Here is a 25,896-nt window from a genome sequence, read left to right as displayed (position 1 = left end):
TTTTTTTTGTTTTGTATTAATAGTGATTATGAAATCAAGCATTTTTAATACAAAATTAAACTCACTTTTTATTAAGTTTTTATTTAATTCCAGTTTTACTGAAGCCCTGGGGGCTGCCATCTTGGATTTGCTGTGAATAACGACAGTTACTCACCTCCTTTATGGCAGCACCCAGGGCATAGAGAACAGTGGTCGGGCTCCGACTATATACTGTACATAGAGAAGGCGTCTGCTGTGACATTTACCCTGCGTCACCTGTTTAGTCGCTTGCCCTTTAAATTCCTTGATTGGGTGAAGCACATGTGTAAGGATTAGTCTTACATCCTGATTACATTGTGTATCATGTGGATTTCCTAATGGCTCAGTCACAAGAGCAATGAGGGCATTACGCAAGGATGGCACAAGACGCCTCTGGCCCTAATCGGCCCCCTCCTCCTGTATGTGGAGCTGTGAACAGAACGCCGGTCATGTCTGGGGACTATGGCGTAGATCACATGATCGCTGGTGGTCTCACTAAGTGATCCTGCTGCGATCAGACATTGATCGCCTATCCTGTGGATTTTGTTCACCGGATCGCCCCTTTAAGAGATCACTGAGAATGTGACATGAAGGATCTAAGAGAAGTCTCTGCTTTAATTGACAGTCATGATAGTCGTAAAGCGATTCGTTATCCTTTAACGAAGAAAGTTCTTTCACCCAAATCCACACTTGTGATAAGTCACTAGTTAATGCCGTCATATAGTGCAATTCATTTCTTAAAGGAATTGTCAACAACATGCGTTAGAAATTTAAAGCAGAGGTTCCCCCCCCCCCCCCCTCCTTACTTGACATCCCTATATCCTAAGAGGATGCATGGGAAAGCGTTGTCTTGATTGAATAACCCAATTAAATTATTATTATTATTATTATTATTATTAAAGTGAATTAATCAATAGGAAGGGCCCCTTTAAATTTTTTGGATTCATGTTGTCTAATAACCAATGAGGGTTCAGCTTATAGGCTTGCATGTGTAAAATGTGGCTTCTGATTGGTTGCTGTGAATTTGATACACGAGACCATTAAGATTTAAAGGGGAAATGCAATGAAATTGTTAAAAAATCTCAGTATGTATATAATACATATAACGGTAAATATGTACCCCCTCACTATAACATGTCAGACAATTGTTATTTCTTTACTTTTTTGGGGATGGGGGGTGCACCACTGTTTCTTTAAATAAAATTCCTTTTTGGCCATCCACCTTTCAGGATTCTCCATTGTGTTTCACTTGCAAATGATCCTGGATCTTGTGGGAAAACCTGTTTTTTATTGTTCTTTCTGCTTTTCCTTTTACAGGATTGTTATCCCAGTATCTGGCGATACAGTTCTCCCCACCCGCCATTGTTTTATTAGTGACACCTCAGTGACGCACCCCCCGGGGTCATTGTTGGTCACCTGTGAAAATTACACAGTGAATTGGCCCAAGGTGATGCATCATGACTTCACTGGTATTAAAGGAAATTGCATAACTGGCAATTCCTCAATATACCTGTTTGTATTTTACTTAAAAAAACAAAACAAAACGTTGGCCGTCTCCGCTGTATGTTTTGGTCACTGCTGGTTTTGGCGGTCTGTCAATGGCCAACTTGATACCTGAGGCCGACTGTAACCGGTTTTTCGGCCGATTTTGAGGCCTTAGATGATAGAAGTATGCTGCGACGACGTGTAACGACAGGCAGGCACCACACCTGACTGCTTCCCTCGGGCGGAGAGCGGCGGCCCTGGCACAGTCACGGTTAATCACCCATTCCCAGCTTATCTATGCACACAGAAACCTGCTATCTGCTATAAAGGCTGATCATGGCGTCCACATTTCGCTATGTGCCCAGTATCAAGGGAACAGAGCAAGACGAAGGGAATATTCAACATGAATTTATCATTCTAGTTGATTTAAAGGGATGTTATTCCAGCACTGACTCTCCCGAGGATTGCGTGACATTGTCACATGATACCTGCGGCCAATCGGCGCTGGCTTCGATCTCCCTCATTCGGACAAATCAGACTTCTGTAGGAAGTGAGAACAGCGTTTTTGTTTTTTTTTGTTCTTTTTTTTTTGACCAAAGCAGGGGGTGGTGAAGCCTACACTGATTGGCTGCAGGGATCACATGGTATTATGTTATGCAATCCCCAGGAGGGCTAGTGCCATCGCCGCTGGAATAGCAACAGCACTAGAGGTGAGTATAAGTGTTATTACTTTACAGGGAGGAAACATGGGGATGGAGAAGGGGTCATCTAAGTAGTGGGCAACCCCTTTAATAGTATTGATTGTGCAGTAAAAATTACCAGGTTATATAATAATATAATTATATTTATTCATTTATATAGCGCTGTTAATTCCACAGCGCTTTACATACATTGGCAACACTGTCCCCATTGGGGCTCACAATCTAAATTCCTTATGAGTATGTTTTTGGAGTGTGGGAGGAAACCGGAGACCCCGGAGGAAACCCACGCAAACACGGGGAGAACATACAAACTCCTTGCAGATGGTGTCCTTGGTGGGACTAGAACACAGGACCCCAGAGCTGCAAGGTTGCAGTGCTAACCACTGAGCCACCACAAGGCCGCAGTGCTAACCACTGAGCCATTGTCCTGACTTGCATGACTCTCAAGGTCAGTGCGATTACAGCGATACCAAGCTCAGATACACAAGCACCACCCAAGCTAAATAACACTGAGACAAGGAGTAACAATACATAGAAGAGGGGATTTCTTGGTGTGACAAAGCATCAGTATTCATCAAGCAATCTGCATACTAAAAAATGACAAGCATCAAGTAACAAGTGAACAAAAAACACACAAACAATACAAAAAATCCTCAATCCCTACAATAAAATATAGCTGGAGAAATATAAGCTGCCCCCTTCCAAAATATGTGAATATTCCCATGGGAAATAGATCCCAAAAATATGGCAATTTATATAAATGACCGTTTAAAGAATAAAGGTACACAAAGACAAACGCTAATAAAATAAAATACCAGATTTTTCAGATTATAAGACGCACCCCAAATTCAGAGCAAAAAAGGGTGAAAAAATATGGTGTTCGTTTTACAATCCGGTGGTGTCTCACTGGAGGGTGGGGCAGCAGTGGTGGAGCGGTGGGTGTCCCAGAAACTAGTGGCTGTGCTGGGGCTGTGGCAGCTGTGCTGGGGCTCGGGTGGCGGCAGGCGGTGACAGCTTCAAAGAAATGGCGCCCACAGTCAGCGCGAGCGCAGATTGAGCTCTCGGCTCAATGGCAAGCCAAGATCTTATCTGCGTAAGTGCCACCTCCAGACACCATTTTCCTTAAGGCTGCTTCTGGGAGATTAATGGGCCGGAGGCGGTGAGTGCGCAGATGAAATCTTGAGCCAAGAGCTCCTTCTGCGCACGCGCCAACTCCGGGCGCGATTATTTGAAGTCCTCACTGCCCGCTCAGCTTCCCCAGCCGCCGCAGACCCCGCTCAGCTTCCCCAGCCGCCGCAGACCCTGCTCAGCTTCCCCAGCCGCCGCAGACCCCGCTCAGCTTCCCCAGCCGCCGCAAACCCCGCTCAGCTTCCCCAGCCGCCGCAGACCCCGCTCAGCTTCCCCAGCCGCCGCAGACCCCGCTCAGCTTCCCCAGCCGCCGCAGACCCCGCTCAGCTTCCCCAGCCGCCGCAGACCCCGCTCAGCTTCCCCAGCCGCCGCAGACCCCGCTCAGCTTCCCCAGCCGCCGCAGACCCCGCTCAGCTTCCCCAGCCGCCGCAGACCCCGCTCAGCTTCCCCAGCCGCCGCAGACCCCGCTCAGCTTCCCCAGCCGCCGCAGACCCCGCTCAGCTTCCCCAGCCGCCGCAGACCCCGCTCAGCTTCCCCAGCCGCCGCAGACCCCGCTCAGCTTCCCCAGCCGCCGCAGACCCCGCTCAGCTTCCCCAGCCGCCGCAGACCCCGCTCAGCTTCCCCAGCCGCCGCAGACCCCGCTCAGCTTCCCCAGCCGCCGCAGACCCCGCTCAGCTTCCCCAGCCGCCGCAGACCCCGCTCAGCTTCCCCAGCCGCCGCAGACCCCGCTCAGCTTCCCCAGCCGCCGCAGACCCCGCTCAGCTTCCCCAGCCGCCGCAGACGCCGCTCAGCTTCCCCAGCCGCCGCAGACGCCGCTCAGCTTCCCCAGCCGCCGCAGACGCCGCTCAGCTTCCCCAGCCGCCGCAGACGCCGCTCAGCTTCCCCAGCCGCCGCAGACGCCGCTCAGCTTCCCCAGCCGCCGCAGACGCCGCTCAGCCTCCCCAGCCGCCGCCGCAGACGCCGCTCAGCCTCCCCAGCCGCCGCCGCAGACGCCGCTCAGCCTCCCCAGCCGCCGCCGCTCAGCCTCCCCAGCCGCCGCCGCAGACGCCGCTCAGCCTCCCCAGCCGACGCCGCTCAGCCTCCCCAGCCGCCGCCGCAGACGCCGCTCAGCCTCCCCAGCCGCCGCCGCAGACGCCGCTCAGCCTCCCCAGCCGCCGCCGCAGACGCCGCTCAGCCTCCCCAGCCGCCGCAGACGCCGCTCAGCCTCCCCAGCCGCCGCCGCAGACGCCGCTCAGCCTCCCCAGCCGCCGCCGCAGACCCCGCTCAGCCTCCCCAGCCGCCGCCGCAGACCCCGCTCAGCCTCCCCAGCCGCCGCCGCAGACCCCGCTCAGCCTCCCCAGCAGCCGCCGCAGACCCCGCTCAGCCTCCCCAGCCGCCGCAGACCCCGCACAGCCGCCCCAGCCGCCGCAAACCCCGCACAGCCTCCGCAGACCCCACATAGCATTCCTCTGACCTCCTACGACCCCTCTCCACCACCTCCGGTAAGCTACTTTTTAGATTGTAAGATGCACCCCTCACTTTCCTCCCAAATTTTTGGGTGGAAAAGTGCGTCTTATAATCCGAAAAATACAATAAGTGATATCAGATCAAGAAAAAAGAAGAGTGACCCTTTTGTATTATTATAATATACATGGCAAGGGGGGAGAAGCTGCAGATCCCAAGCGTTAGGCTATCAAGATGTCTCCTTAAGGGGATTATTTTTTTTGGAGGGGTAACACAATTTTCTGAGACCCATTGATGGATCCATTTGAGGACTTTATTATGATCGTTTTTTGTAGTTTTTATTGGTAACATTTTGTGGAACATAGAATGACCAAGTTTTTAATCATTATTTTTATATTTTTTATTTTTTTTTTAAGCATTTTTAGTTTGTTTTTTTTCATTCCAGTCTTCCTAGGAGACTTGAGTCTGTAATAGTTTCATTACGTGTATAATATAGTGTAATTCTCCAAAATTGCATTATACAGTGAAACGGACGATCTCCTCTGAAGCACAGCCATAAGCTGGTCTTCATAAAAGTACAAACATGGCGGTGACGTCCCCTGACTGTCATGGCAGCCCGCCGCTACCCCATAGACACCTCACGCACAAGGTCCTGAGGTGTGAGGCTGCACCACTGACATATTCTGCTAATGATAATAATTTCTCCTCGTTGACATCATGGAGACCTTGAATATCCGCATTCATAACAATATACCCATGATCTGGATCTAATGGCTGTGTATATAGGTTGAATACATTGATGTAGATGGTGACTGAAATCGTACAAGCTTTTCATGACAACACGGCACCTGACGAGAGGAGACGTGTTGCCCTCAGAACCTCGCAGTAGTGCAGCCTCAGGCTTCTGGCCTAGTGCACTGGCCGCCATGTTTTGTTCAGTCTTATTATGTGGACATAGTGACCAGGGGAAGGTCTGATCACTTCTCATCTGGTTCACATGAGGCCATTGCCGTTTTATCTGTGTCCGGATGATCCTGCCCTTCAGCTTCGCCTTTCCCGACTCCGCCACTGTAATGACTTATGTTTCTTGTAAATGATTAATTAGCCTATTCTGTAATTACAGAGCATTTCCTCTTTAAAAAAAAAATGTCCGTCATTACAACTTCCGTAGATGTAAACTGCTATTATAATATCCACCAGTCATTATATCTGTGTATTACATTTGCGTTTCAGGCCTTTTGTAAATATGGATCTGTGACGGCCTGGACTAGCCAGGTCGTCCCAGGTAGTCCCATGCACACACACCCCCTCCCCCCTTAGTAAGGTGACAGCAGCCAAACTAAAAACCTTTGTCACCTCCCTCCGGGTTTGATGTTCACACCAGGGGGGTAGAGCCAGGCGGTTGGCCCCGCCCACCGAGGAGTGCGCAGGCCCAGAGGCGGGAAAAACAGTAGTTGTAGTCTGGTCTTGACAGTGGAGTGAAGTGAAGTCAAGTTCAAGGGCAGACCTGTGCTCAGGCGTGACCAAAGACTACACCAGGTGTCTGGGTTGGAGACCAGTCACCTCTGGCAAGGAGGCAGACGGTGGTGGCCGCCTGCAGGAGCTGGGATTGCAGCCGGTGGAACAGTGGCCCGCCGGTACCGAACCGGGGAACCGATTGGAAACCGTAGCACCAGGAGGGGTACTCAGACCCAGTACGAAGCCCAGAAACAACTGGGCTGAGTCAAATCAACTGATTGAGGACTGGACTTTAGGACCTTTCCCACATAAGACCCGACTGAAGACAACAGCCCAACCATACGGGTAAAGCCACCGCCCAGGCATTGAGACCCGAGGGGCCAGCGTCTGCGGGCAAAGAGAGCTCTCCCGACATATAGCAAGCCGGGGAGCGGACTACCGTTGCTCAGGCATAAGAGTCGTAACTTTTACACAAGAGAGGTGCAGGAGAATGTCGGAAACCACCAACCTGTTAAGAGGAAACTGCAGCCGGCTACGGGCACCGTCCACCATCTCGTTTGGTTTACCAGAGACTCCAGCGTGTTTATCATAGTGAGTACACCAGTGCCTTCGGGCCACGCACCGGCACCCCAGCACGCATCTATCCCCACGCCTCAGCACCTCCCTCGGGCCCCCGGGACCATCATCCCCCTACCCACGGAGGGGGTCAACACCAAGCTGCACAACACCGTCCCCGGGAGCCTAGTCAACGGCAGCGGTGGTGTCCATCCATTCACCACAACCCGTGGGTGGCGTCACGAACTTAAATCCCCTGCAAACCACCGCGGCTCCGTCCGTGGACCTCCCCACCGAAGTCCCTACATGTAGCGCCAACCCCCTTTCAGAGCGACGTGACCCCCGGGTCCGTGAGGAGCTCGAGCCACCCACCGACGAGCACGGATCCGAGCGGCTTGGCAGCCTCCGAGCCCCGGGGCGGTACAGATCCAAACATGGTCTCCATAGCAACGCCTGATATGTTGTCATTCGAGCACCTTCGTAGTAGTGCAGTCTTAGGCTTTGGGCCTGTACAGTTTAAGTGGCTAGATTTCGGCCTAGGAATAGGGTACTATAAAAGGTTTCTTGTTGGGAGTATTTTCACGCGCGAAAATGTCAGCACCTTTTGGGCCTCCTTAGGCTTCAGGGCCCAAATATGACTTAAACGTCTGCGTCCCCTATAGATACGTCCCAGTACAAGGCACAGAACCTCTTTATCCCATCTGAACTTATACTGTGGGTATCTTCTTATCAAAACCGTTATTTGAAAGAGCTTGTGGTAAAGTTCATGGTAGTTTAAACACTAGGTGGCGCCGTCTCAGAATCATTATGTTCTTCTTGTTTATACAGATCTCTCCTATGTGTCGGAGATGTTTTCCCAAACACCTCAGCGATTGTCCTTCTACAGCTGGTACGGGAACGTGCGGATCTTCCAGTTCCAGGTGCCCGCCGATGCCGTGCTGCTACGTTGGCTTCTTCAGGCCTCGAGAGGGAAAGGAAATGGCTGTGAAGACGTGGAGATCACAGTGTAGGTCCATCTCGTCCGGCAGGATCTTGCCACCATGTCTGTTTGGTAGGACCCCTCTAACCCGGATTCTTGTGTTGTTTTTTTCAGACACTTCCGTTATGGAGCGCCACCGGTGATTAACCCCTTGGGCTACAGCTTTGCACCAAATACAAGTGTCCCATTCTCGTTCAATCAGACCATGAAATTTCGAAACTCTATGCAGAGTAATTTATACTTAAATATCAGCAACCCCACGCCTGGGGACTGGTTTGTAGCTGCGCACCTGCCCAAAGATACCGAAAAAATTGAGATTCAGGTGAGTTACTGAGTTCTTTAGACGCCATCCATTCCACTTTGTCAACAGGAAGTCACTAGGCAAGGTCCTCAAATTGAGGAACATTTTACTGGTGATGGGGACACAGCTCCTACATAGTTTGGTCTTTTCTGTAATCACATATGAATGCGAAATCTGGACAATAAAGAAATAAGATAGAAAAAGGATCCATGTCTTTGAAATGTCGTGCTGGACAGGGATGTTATCTATACTATGGATGGCAAAAAGAACAAGCGAATCTATTTTGGAACAAATCAAGCGAGACCTGTCACTCAAAGCAAGGATCACCAAGCTACGACTTGCCTACTGTGAACACATCATGCGAAGAAAGGAATCGCTGGAAAAGGATATCAGGGTCACAATTTTACAAGGAACAAGGCGAAGAGGAGGACCAGCAAGCCGATGGTTTTGTACAATCAAAATAATGGCTTTTGGAACAAGCACCCCGCAGCTGTATTCAGTATAGTCCGACCTGGAAGTCTCCTCTGGTCGCAGCAGAGATCAATAGCACCGTGTGTGCTTTTCACAACTAGCTGCTGATTGTTTAATGTGGACAGTCCTCAGTGAAAGTAGTGCCCCGCAAATCCTTCTTACTACTACTGAAAATAATGGCAGCGAAGACCCTGGTGGAGAGCCATCTGGGCGGCGAAGACCCTGGTGGAGAGCCATCTGGGCGGCGAAGACCCTGGTGGAGAGCCATCTGGGTGGCGAAGACCCTGGTGGAGAGCCATCTGGGTGGCGAAGACCCTGGTGGAGAGCCATCTGGGTGGCGAAGACCCTGGTGGAGAGCCATCTGGGTGGCGAAGACCCTGGTGGAGAGCCATCTGGGTGGCGAAGACCCTGGTGGAGAGCCATCTGGGTGGCGAAGACCCTGGTGGAGAGCCATCTGGGTGGCGAAGACCCTGGTGGAGAGCCATCTGGGTGGCGGAGACCCTGGTGGAGAGCCATCTGGGTGGCGGAGACCCTGGTGGAGAGCCATCTGGGTGGCGGAGACCCTGGTGGAGAGCCATCTGGGTGGCGGAGACCCTGGTGGAGAGCCATCTGGGTGGCGGAGACCCTGGTGGAGAGCCATCTGGGTGGCGGAGACCCTGGTGGAGAGCCATCTGGGTGGCGGAGACCCTGGTGGAGAGCCATCTGGGTGGCGGAGACCCTGGTGGAGAGCCATCTGGGTGGCGGAGACCCTGGTGGAGAGCCATCTGGGTGGCGGAGACCCTGGTGGAGAGCCATCTGGGTGGCGGAGACCCTGGTGGAGAGCCATCTGGGTGGCGGAGACCCTGGCGGAGAGCCATCTGGGTGGCGGAGACCCTGGCGGAGAGCCATCTAGCTGCACAAGATTGATCTTCCTACAGAGCGTTCATCCATCAAGTCACAATGGCTCGAGATCGAGCCTAAAGCCGTTTACTAATAATTGTGTGTGTAAATGCATTTAAAAAAATAATAATTTAGTTTATGTAGCCATATTGAGACCTGTACAATTTTTTATTTGGTCTAGATGCTTCTCGTGCTCTCATGTTCCTCGCTGTCGTTGCAGGGTCTCACCAAGTCCTGTACATACATCTTCCAGCCAGAACTGTTTGTTCTCCGAGAGGTGAACGTGCCGATTCTGCAGGAGGATGCGCCCACGCTGCAAGTTCTGGACTCAATAAAGAATCCAGCCCGCTACAAGTAATTACCTCCAAGATGGGGTGTGATGGATGAGGGCAATGGCTGGACTGTGAGGACAACTGCTTACTCAGGTCACAAGGGAGAAACGGGCGAGACTCTGCCGCCATCATAGATGATAGATATCCAGGATTAGAATGTGGCTGATTATATATAATGAGCCCCTGTATCTAAGTCTGTCCTGTGTGATACTGTCTGCTTAGCTGTGTATCTAATCCATTGTGTGTGTTTGCTCCTCAGGCTTTTTGTCCCAGAATACACCCAGGAGCTGCGGCTACAGCTGCTTAGATGCACTTCAAATGGCACTGGATGCCCCCTGAAGGTCACAGTGGGGTCCTTCACACAGCCGGACTCCCCTTCCCACGAGGTGAACTGCAGTGATGGTTCGGACTGTGGCATCGTCCTGCAGTCTCCGCCCTGGGAGAAGTGGCTGACCGTCATTGTGGAGAAGCCGCAGTCGCTGAACAGCAGCGTGTCCTTCCAGTTGGCATACAACCTGTCAGGTACCTTCGAGAACTGAGATGGGCATATCGGGAAACTGTCAGGTATCCTCGGAGGGTGGGGAGGATGGGACATATGAATGAACCTCTCAGGTACCATCCAGGGATAGAGGGGACAGCATATCGGCAAACCTGTCAGGTATCATCAGAGGATGGGGGATCGGACATATCTGTGAACCTTTTCAGGTACTGTCGGGAGGGCAGCCATATCGAGAAACCTGTCTGGTACTATTGAGGATAGAGATGGGCATATCGGGGAAACTCTAAGGTATCATTGGAAGAGGGGGACCAGACATATTGGTGAACCTTTGTAGTTATCGTCGAGAGGGCGGCCATATTGAAGAAACCTGTCCGGTACTATCGGGGGCTGAGATGGGCATATCGGGAAACTGTCAGGTATCATCAGATAAGGGGGCTGGAACATATTATCGACCCTTTCATGTACCACTGGAGGAAGGGGAGAGGGGGCAGCATATTTGCATACCTGTCTGGTATCATCAAAGGGGGGGATCGGACATATGGTTGAACCTTTTCCGGTACCATCAGGAGAGCAGCCAGATTGCGAAACCTGTCGGGTACTATCGGGGGCAGAGATGGGCATATCGGGGAAACTGTCGGGTATCATCAGAGGAGTGGGGATCAGACATATCGGTGATCAATTTAACCTTTTCAGGTATCGTTGGGAGAGCAACCATATTGGGGAAACCGGTCCGGTACTATCGAGGGCTGAGATAGGCATATCAGGAAACTATAAGGGGGAGATGAGACATATCAACAAATCTTTCACGTACCATCCGGGGGGAGAGGGGCAGCATATTGACAACCCTTTAGGTATCATCGGAGGAGGGTGGGATCGGACATATCATTGAACCTTTCAGGTACCATCGAGAGGAATGGGGGCAGCATATCAGCATACCTGTCAGGTATCATCGGAGGAGGAGGGCGATCGGACATATCAGCGAACCTCTCACGTACCATTGGGAAACCTGTCGGGTACCATTTAGAGGTGGCTATTCCATCAAACCTTTCAGGTACCATCGAAGTGGGGCGGCCATGACAGGTGACTCCTGGGGTCGGTCAGTTCTCTGCCCATCATTATTAATCAGCTTTCCCATCAACTTTTAACACCTTTTTTTTTCTTTTTTTCATGCAGTCTGTAAACCAGGAAGTGTCGCATCCAGGACGTTCCTGTCATTCCTGAACCTGTTCTCCCCGAACAACTCCGCCTTGGTAACAGACGGCCAGCAAACGACCCCCAGCACCACCGTCCTGCTGAACGAGGGCCCCACCTCCTGTCTGCGCAAGTACCCTGTTATCCGGGAGGACCTGGACGTGGTGTCCGTCAGGTTCCACCCTGTGACTTCTCCCTCGGTGCCGGTGGTGTCCCAGCTGCCCAGCGTGGTCCTGCTCGATCTCAACTCTGAAACGGACAACGGCGGGATGCTGGTGGTGAACTTGCAGTTGAATAAGGTAAATATTTTTACAATTCAATGCCATCTTAAGGGGATTGTCCACATTCTGAGAGTCTCTAAAATCCCATCTATTTTCAGAAAATATTAACTCCCTTTATTTTTTTACGCCATTTCCTCGGTTTTTGACCCCTCTGCCCATGGGTCCGGTGTGAACGCAGTAAATGCTGTGTCCATATCTCTGAAAGTGGCAGCGGTCACATGGTTTACCCATATCAATGCTTCCTTAGTTGAACCCTAATTTGCACTGGTTCAAAAATCGTTCAGCGTGTGTGCAGATACATGAGATTCTGTCGCCTGTGCCGGTGCATGCGCTGAAAGCTTTCATCACTGGCACGGAAGACACATTCAGGGAACGTCATATGGGTAAGTCACAAGACTAGTCTAGACACTTACAGCCTACCACTGGGACCCTTTAAAAGGAACATTTGTACAATAGGGCCAAAATTATTCTGCAATTCTCATACAAGTCAATAGAGAGAGCCACGCATGCGCAGCCAACTCCGGGTTAACAACAGCTCCTGGCTCTCAAGATAGAGGTGGCCCCTACCTGTGGGACCTGCATCTCTCGAGTATGGGGCTATATCACAGATCTTTTGAGTAATTTGCTCAAAATAGCAGTGAAGAGGTTTGCTGCGCATGCGCGGATTTCTCCATTGACTTTTATATGGGATTTCTGAAAATTGGTTAACAATCGTGCTTGGAAAATGGTTGAGATGAAAATAACTGGGCAATTTTCGGAGACTTCTTATTGGGTACATTTTAAAATTAGGGTACCAGTACTTAGTGTGTGCAGGGATACTATACACTCAGGGGCCCCCAATTTTTTTGTCTCTACTTAGGCTCTATAAATGACCCCCACAGCATCACAATGATGAGCTTACACAGGTATCCGCTGGGTTACAGTCCTAGAAATGGCATGCTTGGAGTACAACCCCCATCATTGTGTTTTTCCCATTAGACAGGTGTGAGCAGCATGAACAGCACGGTGGTGGCGTGCCTCAGCCCAGCCGCCCCCGTCCTTAATCTGAACGTCACGCAGAAGTGCACTACAGGTAATGTGACCCAATAATCCAATATTTCTTTCCCTTTTTTTTTTTTTTCTTTCCCTTTTTTTTTTTCTTTCCCTTTTTTTTTTTTCTCTTCTTTCCCTTTTTTATGCTTTCCCTTTTTTATGCTTTCCCTTTTTTATGCTTTCCCTTTTTTTTCTTTCCCTTTTTTTTCTTCCAACAAATCTGATATTGCAAAAAATATATTCCTTCACAGTAATGGGAACAATATGTCTTCATTCCCTGAAAGCAAGCTGAGGTCCTTGAAACAAAGTATATAAAGTTACAGAGCTTTTTACAGCGAGTCTGCTTCATATACACAAAACCGGACTGGCCCTTTTTAATTTGATTAGTCAGTGGCTGCGGGCAGCGGTATCGGCACTGACCGGACAGGTAGAGCCGGATCACTGACATTCCTCTATTGTGATTGCGCAGATATAAAACATGCGGGATATGACCTGCAGCCACAGCTGTGATCACAGCGAGGAATGTATAAGGCTATGTGCACACGCTGCGTTTTTTTGACGCTGCGTTTTTGTGCGTTTTTGGCCGCTAAAAACGCACAAAAACGCACCTGCGTCGAAAAAACGCGGCAAAAAACGCACGCGTTTTGCCGCGATTTGGTGCGTTTTTGCTCACTGCGTCCTTATGCGTTTTTTATCAGTGAACAAAAAAAAAAAGGTCTGATGTAATTTCCTTCTTCAATGTGTTCTTCATTCTCCACTAGTGTATGCAGAAGAGCAGACAGCTGCAGAACTACAAGGCTCAGCATCCTCGATCCAATAGTGTATGCAGGAGAGCAGACAGCAGCTGTCGAACTACAAGGCTCAGCATCCTCCATCCAATAGTGTATGCAGGAGAGCAGACAGCAGCTGTCGAACTACAAGGCTCAGCATCCTCCTTCCAGGACTGTATGCAGGATTTCTTTGCCCCCCCAAAAAAAAAAAAAAATGACGTGGGCTTCGCCATATTTTTGTATGCTAGCCGGGTACAGCAGGCAGGTACGGGCTGCCCCCAACCCCCAGCTGCCTATTTGTACCCGGCTGGGAACCAAAAATATAGGGAAGCCCTTTTTTTTTAAATTATTTCATGAATTTCATGAAATAATTTAAAAAAAAAAATGACGTGGGCTTCGCCCAATTTTTGAGTCCAGCCGGGTACAACTAGGCAGCTGGGGATTGGAATCCACAGTGCAGGGTGCCCATGCTTTCTGGGCACCCCCGCTGTGAATTGCAGTCCCGCAGCCACCCCAGAAAATGGCGCTTTCATAGAAGCGCCATCTTCTGGCGCTGTATCCAACTCTTCCGGCTGCCCTGGTGACGGGTGGCTCGCCGGGTAATAATAGGGTTAGGGCTAGCTGTATATTATCAGCTGGCCCTAAGCCCGAAATTCATGGTGTCACGCCAATATTAGACATGGCCACCATGAATTTCTAGTAAAGATAAAAAAAAAACACAACACAGAAAAATATTTTTATTAGAAATAAAACTCAACACAATTAGTGACTCCATCTTTATTGAAATAAACCCCCCTCCGCAGTAATCCTGGGTTAGGGTCCCGCGCCGTCCAATCCGGATCCAATATCATCTGATCGGTTTGCTGGAAGGCAAAGCGATCAGATGATGTGTCAGGTTCCAGGATGTGAATCCCATCACACATCAGCTGATTGTATAAAAGCCGATTATACAATCAGCTGATGCATCAGTAGAAAAAAAAAAAAAAAAATAATACTCACTTATGTGCTGATTACCGGCAGCTCCTGCAGCGATGGGGCGGGAGTCTGATCCTGTCCGATCGCTGCAGCAGCTGCCGGTAATCAGGGATGAAGTCACCTGACGCATCCGCTGATACCGGCCGGGCGCCCGCGTCACCGCGATACTTACGATCAGCTGATGCGTCAGGTGACTGCATCATGTGATCCATCGCCAGGTCCTGCATCCATCGCAGCTTTCCCGGCCGTCTGCACACAGCCGGAGCGGGGGTGGCGATACCGTGAGAGGATCTGGGAGCGGGCATGGCACCGCGAGGCTGCAGACAGGTGAGTATAACTTTTTTTTTTTTTTTTTTCTACTGTTAACTTTTGTTTTCGCAGCCGCTTCCACCTCCCGCCCAGACATGGCGCCGCACGGCAGCATACATGCACAGGACGGGAGGTGGAAGCGGCGGTGACGGTACCGGGAGGATTCATGCTTCTGTATATACTGACAGAAGGAATCCTCTTCCTGTACACGTCACTTTACTACCCACCTCCTGCGTTTATAGCTGCGTTTTTGGTCTTAGAAACGCACCAAAACGCAGCTATTTGCGTTTCTCATTGCGTCTTTCAACATCCCATTGAACTCAATGGATGAAAAGCGCAGTGAAAAACGCGGGAATAATTGACATGCTGCGTTTTTGTGGTCACCACAAAAACGCAGCTGAAAAAAAACGCTGTGTGGGGACAGCAAAAATGAAAACTCATAGACTTTGCTGGGGAAGCAAAGTCATGCAGTTTTGAGGCCAAAAACGCACCCGAAAAACGCGCAAAAACGCCGAGAAAAACGCACCGTGTGCACATAGCCTAATACTACTTGGACAGACATCATCTGAGCTCCATTGCTACTTAGTAAAGACATCCATACACCTGCCGCAACCTTATTTATTGTGTGTGTGTGTGTGTGTATATATATATATATATATATATATGATATACACATACACACACACAGATATGATATACACATATATATATGTGTATATCGTGTGTGTGTGTGTGTGTATGTATGTGTATATATATATATATATATGTATGTATATATAATATGTATGTATGTGTATCTGTATAATATACATTTTTCTTTTTTCCTTTCTTTTGCAGCTTTTTCCCAGGGCTTTACCTTCAATTTATCTGACGGAGCAACTAGTGGCACTCACAACATCCCCTACCCTGTAACGGATAGGTGGTATATCTCTATGCAAATCCTGTGCCCTGGAGACGACAGGTAAGTACTGTCCGTATGCACACACCAGTATTATAGCAGTTCTATTCTTGTACATAGGAGCAGTATTATAGCAGTTATATTCTTGTACATAGGGGCAGTATTATAGTAGTTATATTCTTGTACATAGGGGGCAGTATTATAGTAGTTTATATTCTTGTACATAGGGGCAGTATTATAGCAGTTATATTCTTGTACATAGGGGCAGTATTATAGTAGTTATATTCTTGTACATAGGGGGCAGTATTATAGTAGTTATATTCTGGTACATAGGAGCAGTATTATAGTAGTTATATTTTTGTACATAGGAGCAGTATTATAGTAGTTATATTCTTGTACATAGGAGCAGTATTATAGTAGTTATATTCTTGTACATAGGGGGCAGTATTATAGTAGTTATATTCTTGTACATAGGGGCAGTATTATAGTAGTTATATTCTTGTACATAGGAGCAGTATTATAGTAGTTATATTCTTGTACATAGGGGGCAGTATTATAGTAGTTATATTCTTGTACATAGGAGCAGTATTATAGTAGTTATATTCTTGTACATAGGGGGCAGTATTATAGTAGTTATATTCTTGTACATAGGGGCAGTATTATAGTAGTTATATTCTTGTACATAGGAGCAGTATTATAGTAGTTATATTCTTGTACATAGGGGGCAGTATTATAGTAGTTATATTCTTGTACATAGGAGCAGTATTATAGTAGTTATATTCTTGTACATAGGGGGCAGTATTATAGTAGTTATATTATTGTACATAGGGGGCAGTATTATAGTAGTTATATTCTTGTACATAGGGGGCAGTATTATAGTAGTTATATTCTTGTACATAGGAGCAGTATTATAGTAGTTATATTCTTGTACATAGGGGGCAGTATTATAGTAGTTATATTATTGTACATAGGGGGCAGTATTATAGTAGTTATATTCTTGTACATAGGAGCAGTATTATAGTAGTTATATTCTTGTACATAGGGGCAGTATTATAGTAGTTATATTCTTGTACATAGGGGGCAGTATTATAGTAGTTATATTCTTGTACATAGGAGCAGTATTATAGTAGTTATATTCTTGTACATAGGGGCAGTATTATAGTAGTTATATTCTTGTACATAGGGGCAGTATTATAGTAGTTATATTCTTGTACATAGGGGCAGTATTATAGCAGTTATATTCTTGTACATAGGAGCAGTATTATAGTAGTTATATTCTTGTACATAGGAGCTGTACACACTCTTCAACATTGAACTTGCGTCACCAAGGAGGATAATCTCTGGGATGATGGAAATCACAGGGTGGAGATGTTACTGTTCTGCAAGTGATGAAAAGCTGGAAACAAATTTTTCAAAACATCTGGATTTTTTTGTAGTATGAATTCCCCGCATTTACAGCCTCGGCTGCTATCATTGATGATGATATTGGTTGTCTGAGGAAGGTTCTGCTGCGATGAATCCACTTGGGTACAGAAATCATCAAGATCCTCTGCCGGCAGCTCCTGTGTAATCTCCGACCAATGAAGTATCCGATGTGCTTAATGGGAGACAAGTCTGGAGATGCTGCAGCTGTGGACGCAGGTTTAGGCCCAGCGAGCTGATCACTGTTGCACTAGTATCCTATGGCGTGACGTTGTTGTGTACAAACAGTACCTGGACACTTCTGCAGAACCTTCCTCCATACTGAATAAAGCGTGAACATTTTGTTCCCATTTTTCCTCTATTTGCAGATCAGTAACGTCTCCATCCTGTGATTTCCACCACTTTACCTTCTTGGTGCTGCAGGTTTATTACTGAGGAGTCTTTATCTCATGTTTCTTCTAATGTTACTTTACCTTTTGATTTCTTTGTTACCCCTAATTGAGCTATGGGGGTCAGATGTTGGTTATTGCATTGCTCTGGTGATAGGACATCAGTAGGATTTCCCCTCCGGGGTGTGAAGCTGTGCTCAATACACAATCTTCTCCCTTCTCGGCTGTGCATTGATTACAGCAGCTATCGATATTGTGACCTCCATCGCACATTGATTTTATTTTTTCCCTTTTTTCAGTACGTGCCAGCAGCAGATCTCCAGGGTGATAGTGTCGGCCTACCTCAGCCCCTGCCTGAATGACTGCGGAAAGTACGGGGAGTGCAGGCTGCTCCGGAGGAACGGATATCTGTACGCCGCCTGCAGCTGCAAAGCAGGTGAGAGCTGGTAACCTTGGCGGGGGATCCGTGCCCATGAGTCTGTAAATTTGCAGGATTATTTGCCGTATTTTTCGGATTTTAAGACTTACTCTTTCTCCCAAAAATTTGGGAGGAAAAGGAGCGGTGTGTTTTAAAATCCGAAAGTAGCTTACCCAGGGGATGGTGGAGGCAGGGGCAATGCTGCGGCCGGTTGGCACGGGTCATCCTGAAAATGTGCGGTACGCGCTTCAAATAATGGTGCCCAGAGTCGGCGCATGCGCAGATTGAGTGCCCAGCTTAAGATTTCATCAGCGCATGCGCTGCCTCCGGCTGATTGATCTCCTAGCAGCAGACTTTAAGAAAATGGCACTTGGAGGTGGCGCATGCACAGATGAGATCTTTACTCCTCTTTGAGCCGATAGTGCAGTCTGCGTGTGCGCCATTGGCTCAATGACAAACCGATATCTCATCTGCGCACGCGCCACCTCCAACTTAAGTACTATTTTCCTTAAGTCTGCTGTTGGGAGATCAATGGGCCAGAGGCGGCGCGTGCTCAGATCTATAGCCGAGAGCTCCATCTACGCATGCGCCGTCTCTGGGTGCCATTATTTGAGGCCTGCACCACTGTCATTTTCATTATGACCCCAGCATTGCCCTTGCCTCCTATGAACATTCTCCACCACCCCCTTGTAAGCTACATTCAGCTTATAAGACGCACCCCTCATTTTCCTCCCAATTTTTTGGGAGCAAAAGTGGATCTTATAATCCGAAAAATACGATAATTGGCCCTTTTTATTGGGTAGAAAGTATGGCAGAATTGTGCAGTCATCACCAAGAACTCCCCTATCATAAAATATAAAATATAAAATAATAAATAAATAATAAAATATAAAATAGGGGTACGGTCACGTCATTCTGCAATTCACAGGCAACGTCATGCTATGGATCTTATCCAAAAAGTAAACTAGGTGTATATGTTTAGTTGCAGAACCTTTTTGCATAATGTAAATGGTTGTTAAAAAATTGGGCAAAAAATACCCCGCAGGTGCGCATAGCCGGCCACACGACTTTGGTGTCCTCTCCCACATTCCTCCTGTTCGCCTCTGGTTCTTTTCGATTTCTGGACATATTTGTGTCCCTGCGCACACGCACGCTCCCTGTCCTGCAGCCACGACACCCTCCTGAGATATGCGCACTCATTGGTACAATGCTGGGCTGCAATACAAATGATTGCGTCATGTCGCACTAGTTCATTCGTAAAGAAAAACTTTAAATGTCAAAAAAGGTCATTAGGCAAAATACTTAACATTTCCTTTTGAGTCATACATATTAAACCGGCTCCAAAAATCTCAATATGTGCCTCAAAAATACTCCCCTCCTCTAAAAAGCCAAAAAAGTGTCCAAATGCCCCGACATCTGCCTTTCACAAAATCTTCTGACCCTTTTTACCTACAGGACAAAGACACTTTAAATTTGCCGTTTGCGCCTCTGATAGCCCCGGTCGGTGGTGTCAGAATCTGATTGTCTGCATTTTGTCTCGCTGTCAGGTTGGGCCGGTTGGAGCTGCACCGATGACCAGAACGCCCTGTCGGTGGCGCAGCAGTTGATTGCCACGTTATTACTGACTCTCAGCAACTTGATGTTTGTGCCAACTATTGTGGTTGCCATTTATCACCTGTATTTTGTGGAGGCGGCGGTCTATGCCTACACCATGTTTTTCTCAACGGTAGGTATAGAGGTGTTATTTTTCTCCTGCTGGTGACTGAGCTCCTGGGTTACTTTTCTTATGGTGGTGACTGAGCTCTTGGGTTATTTTTCTCCCTCTGGTGACTGAGCTCCTGGGTTACTTTTCTTTTACTGGTGACTGAGCTCCTGGGTTACTTTTCTTTTACTGGTGACTGAGCTCCTGGGTTATTTTTCTCCTGCTGGTGACTGAGCTCCTGGGTTATTTTTCTCCTGGTGGTGACTGAGCTCCTGGGTTACTTTTCTCCTGGTGGTGACTGAGCTCCTGGGTTACTTTTCTTATGGTGGTGACTGAGCTCCTGAGTTATTTTTCTCCTGGTGGTGACTGAGCTCCTGGGTTACTTTTCTCCTGGTAGTGACTGAGCTCCTTGGTTACTTATCTCCTGCTGGTGACTGAGCTCCTGGGTTATTTTTCTTTTACTGGTGACTGAGCTCCTGGGTTATATTTCTCCTGGTGGTGACTGAGCTCCTTGGTTACTTTTCTCCTGGTGGTGACTGAGCTCCTGGGTTATATTTCTCCTGCTGGTGACTGAGCTCCTTGGTTACTTTTCTCCTGGTGGTGACTGAGCTCCTGGGTTATTTTTCTCCCTCTGGTGACTGAGCTCCTGGGTTATTTTTCTCCCTCTGGTGACTGAGCTCCTGGGTTATATTTCTCCCTCTGGTGACTGAGCTCCTGGGTTATTTTTCTTATGGTGGTGACTGAGCTCCTGGGTTATTTTTCTTATGGTGGTGACTGAGCTCCTGGGTTATTTTTCTTATGGTGGTGACTGAGCTCCTGGGTTATTTTTCTCCTGATGGTGTCTGAGCTCCTGGGTTATTTTTCTTATGGTGGTGACTGAGCTCCTGGGTTATTTTTCTTATGGTGGTGACTGAGCTCCTGGGTTATTTTTCTTATGGTGGTGACTGAGCTCCTGGGTTATTTTTCTTATGGTGGTGACTGAGCTCCTGGGTTATTTTTCTCCTGATGGTGACTGAGCTCCTGGGTTATTTTTCTCCTGCTGGTGACTGAGCTCCTGGGTTATTTTTCTCCTGGTGGTGACTGAGCTCCTGGGTTATTTTTCTTATGCTGGTGACTGAGCTCCTGGGTTATTTTTCTCCCTCTGGTGACTGAGCTCCTGGGTTATATTTCTTATGGTGGTGACTGAGCTCCTGGGTTATTTTTCTTATGGTGGTGACTGAGCTCCTGGGTTATTTTTCTTATGGTGGTGACTGAGCTTCTGGGTTATTTTTGGGTTTTCTCTGGGTGGTAGATCTCAATACCCAGCGGTCTTCTAACCCAGCACACCATAGTCCCTGCTCCTAATCTTCCCATGCCACCATTTTACTGTAAAATATGCAGCCACCCGTTTTTCCCCGGAATCTTTGCCCTGCCGCCTTCCCTTTTGGTGTTTTTGATGAGTGGATGACCCCCTATATTTTGCTCTTCCAGTTCTATCACGCCTGTGACCAGCCCGGGGTGACCGTCATGTGCATCATGGACTACGACACCCTGCAGTTCTGCGACTTCTTCGGCTCGGTCGTCGCCATCTGGGTGACCATACTGTGTATGGCCCGGCTGAAGAAAATCTTTAAATACGTAAGTATGTGCAGGGACGAAGTGGCAATAATTTGTCAAAACTATTTATTATAAAAAAAAAAATAAAATAATAAGGTTTTTTTTTTTTTTTCTTCTTTCACCTCCAGGTCCTCTTCATGCTCGGCGCATTAGTTATCGCAATGTCTATGCAACTTGACCGCAGAGGGATCTGGAACATGCTGGGCCCCTGCCTTTTTGCTTTAATTGTCCTGGTGATTGCCTGGGTAAATATCCGCAGTGCATCAATACATGGTTTTTGGTTTTTTTTTTTTTGGTTTTTTTTTCTTGATGTTTTTTCCAGCAGAAGGAAATTGCAAGGTTGTGAACCGACGAAAATAAGTGCAAAAACCAAAGTACTCCCTGCAATGAGGCTCCCAAGGTGCCAGGCGGGAGGCGGAAACAAAAAAAAATAAAAAAAAAATTATATATATATATATATATATATATATATATATATATATATATATATATATATATTATATATATATATATATATATATATATATATATATATATATATATATATATATATATATATATATATATATATAATATTTAATTAATTTAGATAGAGAGATATATATCTAATTATACACCGTATAAGCCGAGTTTTTCAGACCATTTTTTTTTTTATGCCGAAACCTACCCCCCCCCCCCCCTCCCGCCCTTCGATTCTCGCCAGTCCTCCATTCCTGTGCTGTTCCTTACCTGCTTCTTGCGGTCCACAAGCACATTGACCCCTCGGTGATCTCATCCGGAGCCGCCTCTGCAGGCTGCTGTCATGGCTTTACTGCATTTGAATTCTTTGCGGCGCCGTAAAGCAGTCAACTGTAGTAAAGCCATGACGGCGGCGGCCCTGTGCACCTGATGAGATCACCAAGGGGTCTATGTGCCTGCGGACTGCAAGAAGAACCCCTCAATGATCGTGTCTGGTGCATAGGGCCGCCGCCGCTGCTGTCATGGTTTTACTTCAGTTGAATGCTTTATGGCGCCGCAAAGCATTCAACTGCAGAAAAGCCATGGCTGCAGCGGCAGCTCCGGTCACTGGACGAGATCACAGAGGGGTCTATGTGCCTGCGGACTGCACAGGAATGGATGATGGGTGAGGTGAGGTGTGTACAATGGCATAATAGGGGACAATAAGGGGACCAGAATGAGGACATTGTTAAAACATGGGGCACATTACTATGGGTGACAAGGATGGGGCACATTACTACAGACGTCAGTATGGGCACATTACTACAGGGCACATTACTGTGGGTCACAAGGATAGGGCACATTACTATGGATGTCAATATAGGCACATTACTGTGGGGCACATTACTAAAGGATGGCCACATAACCACAGGGGACTATATGGGCACATTACTACCAGTATCTGCTGCATTTCCCATCCTAGGCTTATAATCAAATCAATAAGTCTTTCCAGTTTTTTTGTGGTAAAATTAGGTGCCTCAGCGTATGCTCAGGTTGGCTTATAATCGAGTATATACGGTATATATTTTTAAGTTTTTGATATTTTTGAATTTTTTTAAAAAAAAATAACTGTCAATTTTGGGGATTTCATATTTCTGATATTGTTGGAGGATGTATGTCTATGACCATGTTATGATTATATTTATTTTTGTTTTTTTTTATTTTTTTTACATTTTTGATTTTTATAATATGCCAATTTTGTATTTTAGACAACTCGAGGAGTGAAACGTCGCCACTGTTACCCTCCAAGTTGGCAGCGCTGGGTGTTTTTTCTTATTCCCGGCATAGCCTTGGCCTTGACCGCCATTTCAGTTTACGTCTTTGCGGAAACCAATGCAAATTACTACTACACGCACAGCCTATGGCACATCATGGTGGCCGCCAGCGTAGCGTTTCTTCTGCCACCTCGCGAAAGGAACAAGAAGGCCTGGCAGTGGTCTCAGCTGCTGGACTGCGACTATAAGATCTGCAAGGAAGACCGCGAGGAATTGTACGTGGTCACATGATGCAGACCTGTCCTCATCCAGGGGAGGGAGACCTGGAGCCCGTCACTTTATACTGGTGCCTGTGCACTGTGCTCACGCTCATCGTGCTGTAGAACAGGGAATTTTTTAATTATTATTTTTTTTATTTAATATAGACGATATCTCGCTGCCACGAACTGAAAATCAGCCTTTTCTTTTCCTCTTATTCTTTACCTCCATGAGGGATTGGACTCTGCACAAGTTCTGATTTTTCCAGATCGATAAAACAATTCCACTGAGATTGGTGCTCGGGTCACACGACCATGACCGATCCTGGGTGCCATTATTTTTTTTTTTTTTATTATTATTTTTTTTGCATTGCATCTTTCATGACTTCAATTGCACAACAGCAAAATGCAATTTTTAAAAACCAAAAATATTCCAAAAATATTCTTTTTTATTTTTTTTTTTTTTGGGTCGCATGACTTCATGCCTTAAATATATAGATATATATATATTACCTGCAATGACTTTACGAATGTGTGAACAATCACTATTGAATCGCATGTTGTGTGACCGGGAATCTGCCTTCCTTTTGGAGGTGGGAAGCAATAATTTCTAAATTAGGGGATAGTTAATTAGGTTGGGGGAGGGGTAGCGCTGCCGTATCTGATCGTTTCTGTATTACTCCGGATGGGACGCCAGTGACTTTTTTTTTTTTTTTTGCCTTTCCCCTATAATAAAGTGAATTTGAATATTTTGTTGGGTACAATATTGGGCAGTGCCGGGGGAGGGGGGGGTCCATGAACAAGTGGGTGGGGGACACAGCGTTTGTTATTTAAGGCTCATTAAAGGGGTTGTCCACTACTTTGACATTGATGGCCTACCCTTAGGGGTACTTTACACGTTGCGACATCGCTACCGAAATATCTTCGGGGTCACGGTTGTTGTGACGCACATCCGGCGCCGGTAGCGACATCGCAATGTGTAAATCCTAGGAGCGACTATGAGCGAGCGCAAAACAGTCAAAAATCGCTGATCTGCGTCACATCGTTCATTTTCATAATGTCGCTCCAACTGCCGATATGATGTTTTGTCGCTCCCACGGCGTCACACATCGCTGCGTGTGAAGCCGCAGGAACGACAAACATCTCCTTACTTGTGTCCCGACGGCAATGCGGAAGGAAGGAGGTGGGCGGGAGGTTACGTCCCGCTCATCTCCGCCCCTCCTCTGCTATTGGCCGGCCGCTTAGTGACGTCGCGGTAAGGCCGAACGCACCTCCACCTTGAAGGAGGGATTGTTCGGCGGTCACCGCGACATCGCCGACCAGGTATGTGCGTGTGAAGCTGCCGTAGCGATCGCAAGATATCGCATGTGCGACGGGGGCGGGTGCTATCACGCTTGACATCGCTAGCAATGTCGCAACGTGTAAAGTACCTCTTAAGATAGGTAATCAATGTCCGATCGGCAGGGGTCCGATATGCCACACCTCCACCAATCAGCTGATCTTGGTCCCGGAGGCGGCAGCAGGCAGCCGGAAATGCTCAGCGGCGAAGGTACTCCATCTTCTGATAGTGGCCGCGTCCGGATATTGCACATCCCATTCTAATCAATAGGAGGTGGATGTGCAGTACCCAGTCGCAGCCACCATCACAAGACGGAGGAGCTTCGGAACTGAGCATTTCCAGCTGCTTGCTGCCGGGACAGAGATCAGCTGATCGGTGGGTGTGCGGCGTGTCGGACCTCGGCCAATCAGACATTGATGACCTTTCCTAGGGACATGCCATCAATGTCAAAGTAGTGGACAATCCCTTTAAACTTTTAAGATACTTTCAAATGCTTTGGTATGGTGTATAGGATTATAAAAACATGTCCACTTTCTTAAAGGAACAGTACCACCCTATCCAAGATCTGCTCACTTTCAAGTAACGGAGGCTAAAGGCTACTTTACACACTGCGATATCGGTCCCGATATCGCTAGTGTGGGTATCCGCCCCCATCTGTTGCGCGACACGGGCATATCGCTGCCCGTGCCGCACAACATCGCCCAGAGCTGTCACACATACTTACCTGTCCGGCGACGTCGCTGTGACCGGCGAACCGCCTCCTTTCTAAGGGGGCGGTCCGTGCGGCGTCACAACGACGTCACTGAAACGTCACTGAACCGCCGCCCAATCGCAGTGGAGGGGCGGAGATGAGCGGGACGTAACATCCCGCCCACCTCCTTCCTTCCGCATAGCGGCCGGGAGGCAGGTAGGGAGAGCTTCCTCGCTCCTGCGGCGTCACACGCAGCGATGTGTGCTGCCGCAGGAACGACTAACAACCTCGTTACTGCTGAAGTAACGATAATTGAGAATGGACCCCCGTGTCGCCGATTAGCGATTTTGCACTGTTTTGCAACGATGCAAAATCGCTTATCGGTGTCGCATGCAACGGCATCGCTAATGCGGCCGGATGTGCGTCACAAAATCCGTGACCCCAACGACTCCGTATTAGCGATGTCGCAGCGTGTAAAGCCCGCTTAAGCTGCAGTATCCAATTTATCACACATCTTTCCACAGGTTATCTCCCATAAGTTGCAGCACATCATGCCATCACTCATATGTTGTACATTACCAATCTTTCGCGCTTGCACCAATGCGGCACATGCTCAGTAAGCAGCATTATGCATCCCTGGATGTGTAGTTTTAGCATATTGATTA

The 25,896-nt window shown here is 47.9% G+C and overlaps 1 protein-coding gene across 1 annotated transcript in view; it reads left to right on the top strand.

Annotated features, from left to right (window-relative positions):
• The window catches only part of PGAP6 (post-GPI attachment to proteins 6), a 28,511-nt gene extending 4,558 nt beyond the window's left edge, over positions 1-23,953 (top strand). The window contains exons 2-13 of the mRNA XM_075318411.1: positions 7,617-7,794; positions 7,882-8,089; positions 9,639-9,772; positions 10,010-10,272; positions 11,423-11,739; positions 12,700-12,793; positions 15,645-15,768; positions 17,816-17,952; positions 19,482-19,660; positions 21,107-21,253; positions 21,361-21,477; positions 22,939-23,953. Of these exons, the coding sequence (XP_075174526.1) occupies positions 7,617-7,794; positions 7,882-8,089; positions 9,639-9,772; positions 10,010-10,272; positions 11,423-11,739; positions 12,700-12,793; positions 15,645-15,768; positions 17,816-17,952; positions 19,482-19,660; positions 21,107-21,253; positions 21,361-21,477; positions 22,939-23,235 (2,195 nt within the window). The 3' untranslated portion in view covers positions 23,236-23,953. The remainder of the gene's footprint in view (positions 1-7,616; positions 7,795-7,881; positions 8,090-9,638; positions 9,773-10,009; positions 10,273-11,422; positions 11,740-12,699; positions 12,794-15,644; positions 15,769-17,815; positions 17,953-19,481; positions 19,661-21,106; positions 21,254-21,360; positions 21,478-22,938) is intronic.
• The last annotated feature ends 1,943 nt before the right edge of the window (positions 23,954-25,896 follow it).

This window comes from Anomaloglossus baeobatrachus, chromosome 7 (assembly GCF_048569485.1).
Source record: "Anomaloglossus baeobatrachus isolate aAnoBae1 chromosome 7, aAnoBae1.hap1, whole genome shotgun sequence".
NCBI lineage: Eukaryota > Metazoa > Chordata > Amphibia > Anura > Aromobatidae > Anomaloglossus > Anomaloglossus baeobatrachus.
The sequence above is the reverse complement of the archived record's forward strand: the minus strand, read 5'-3'. Positions and strand labels throughout refer to the sequence as shown.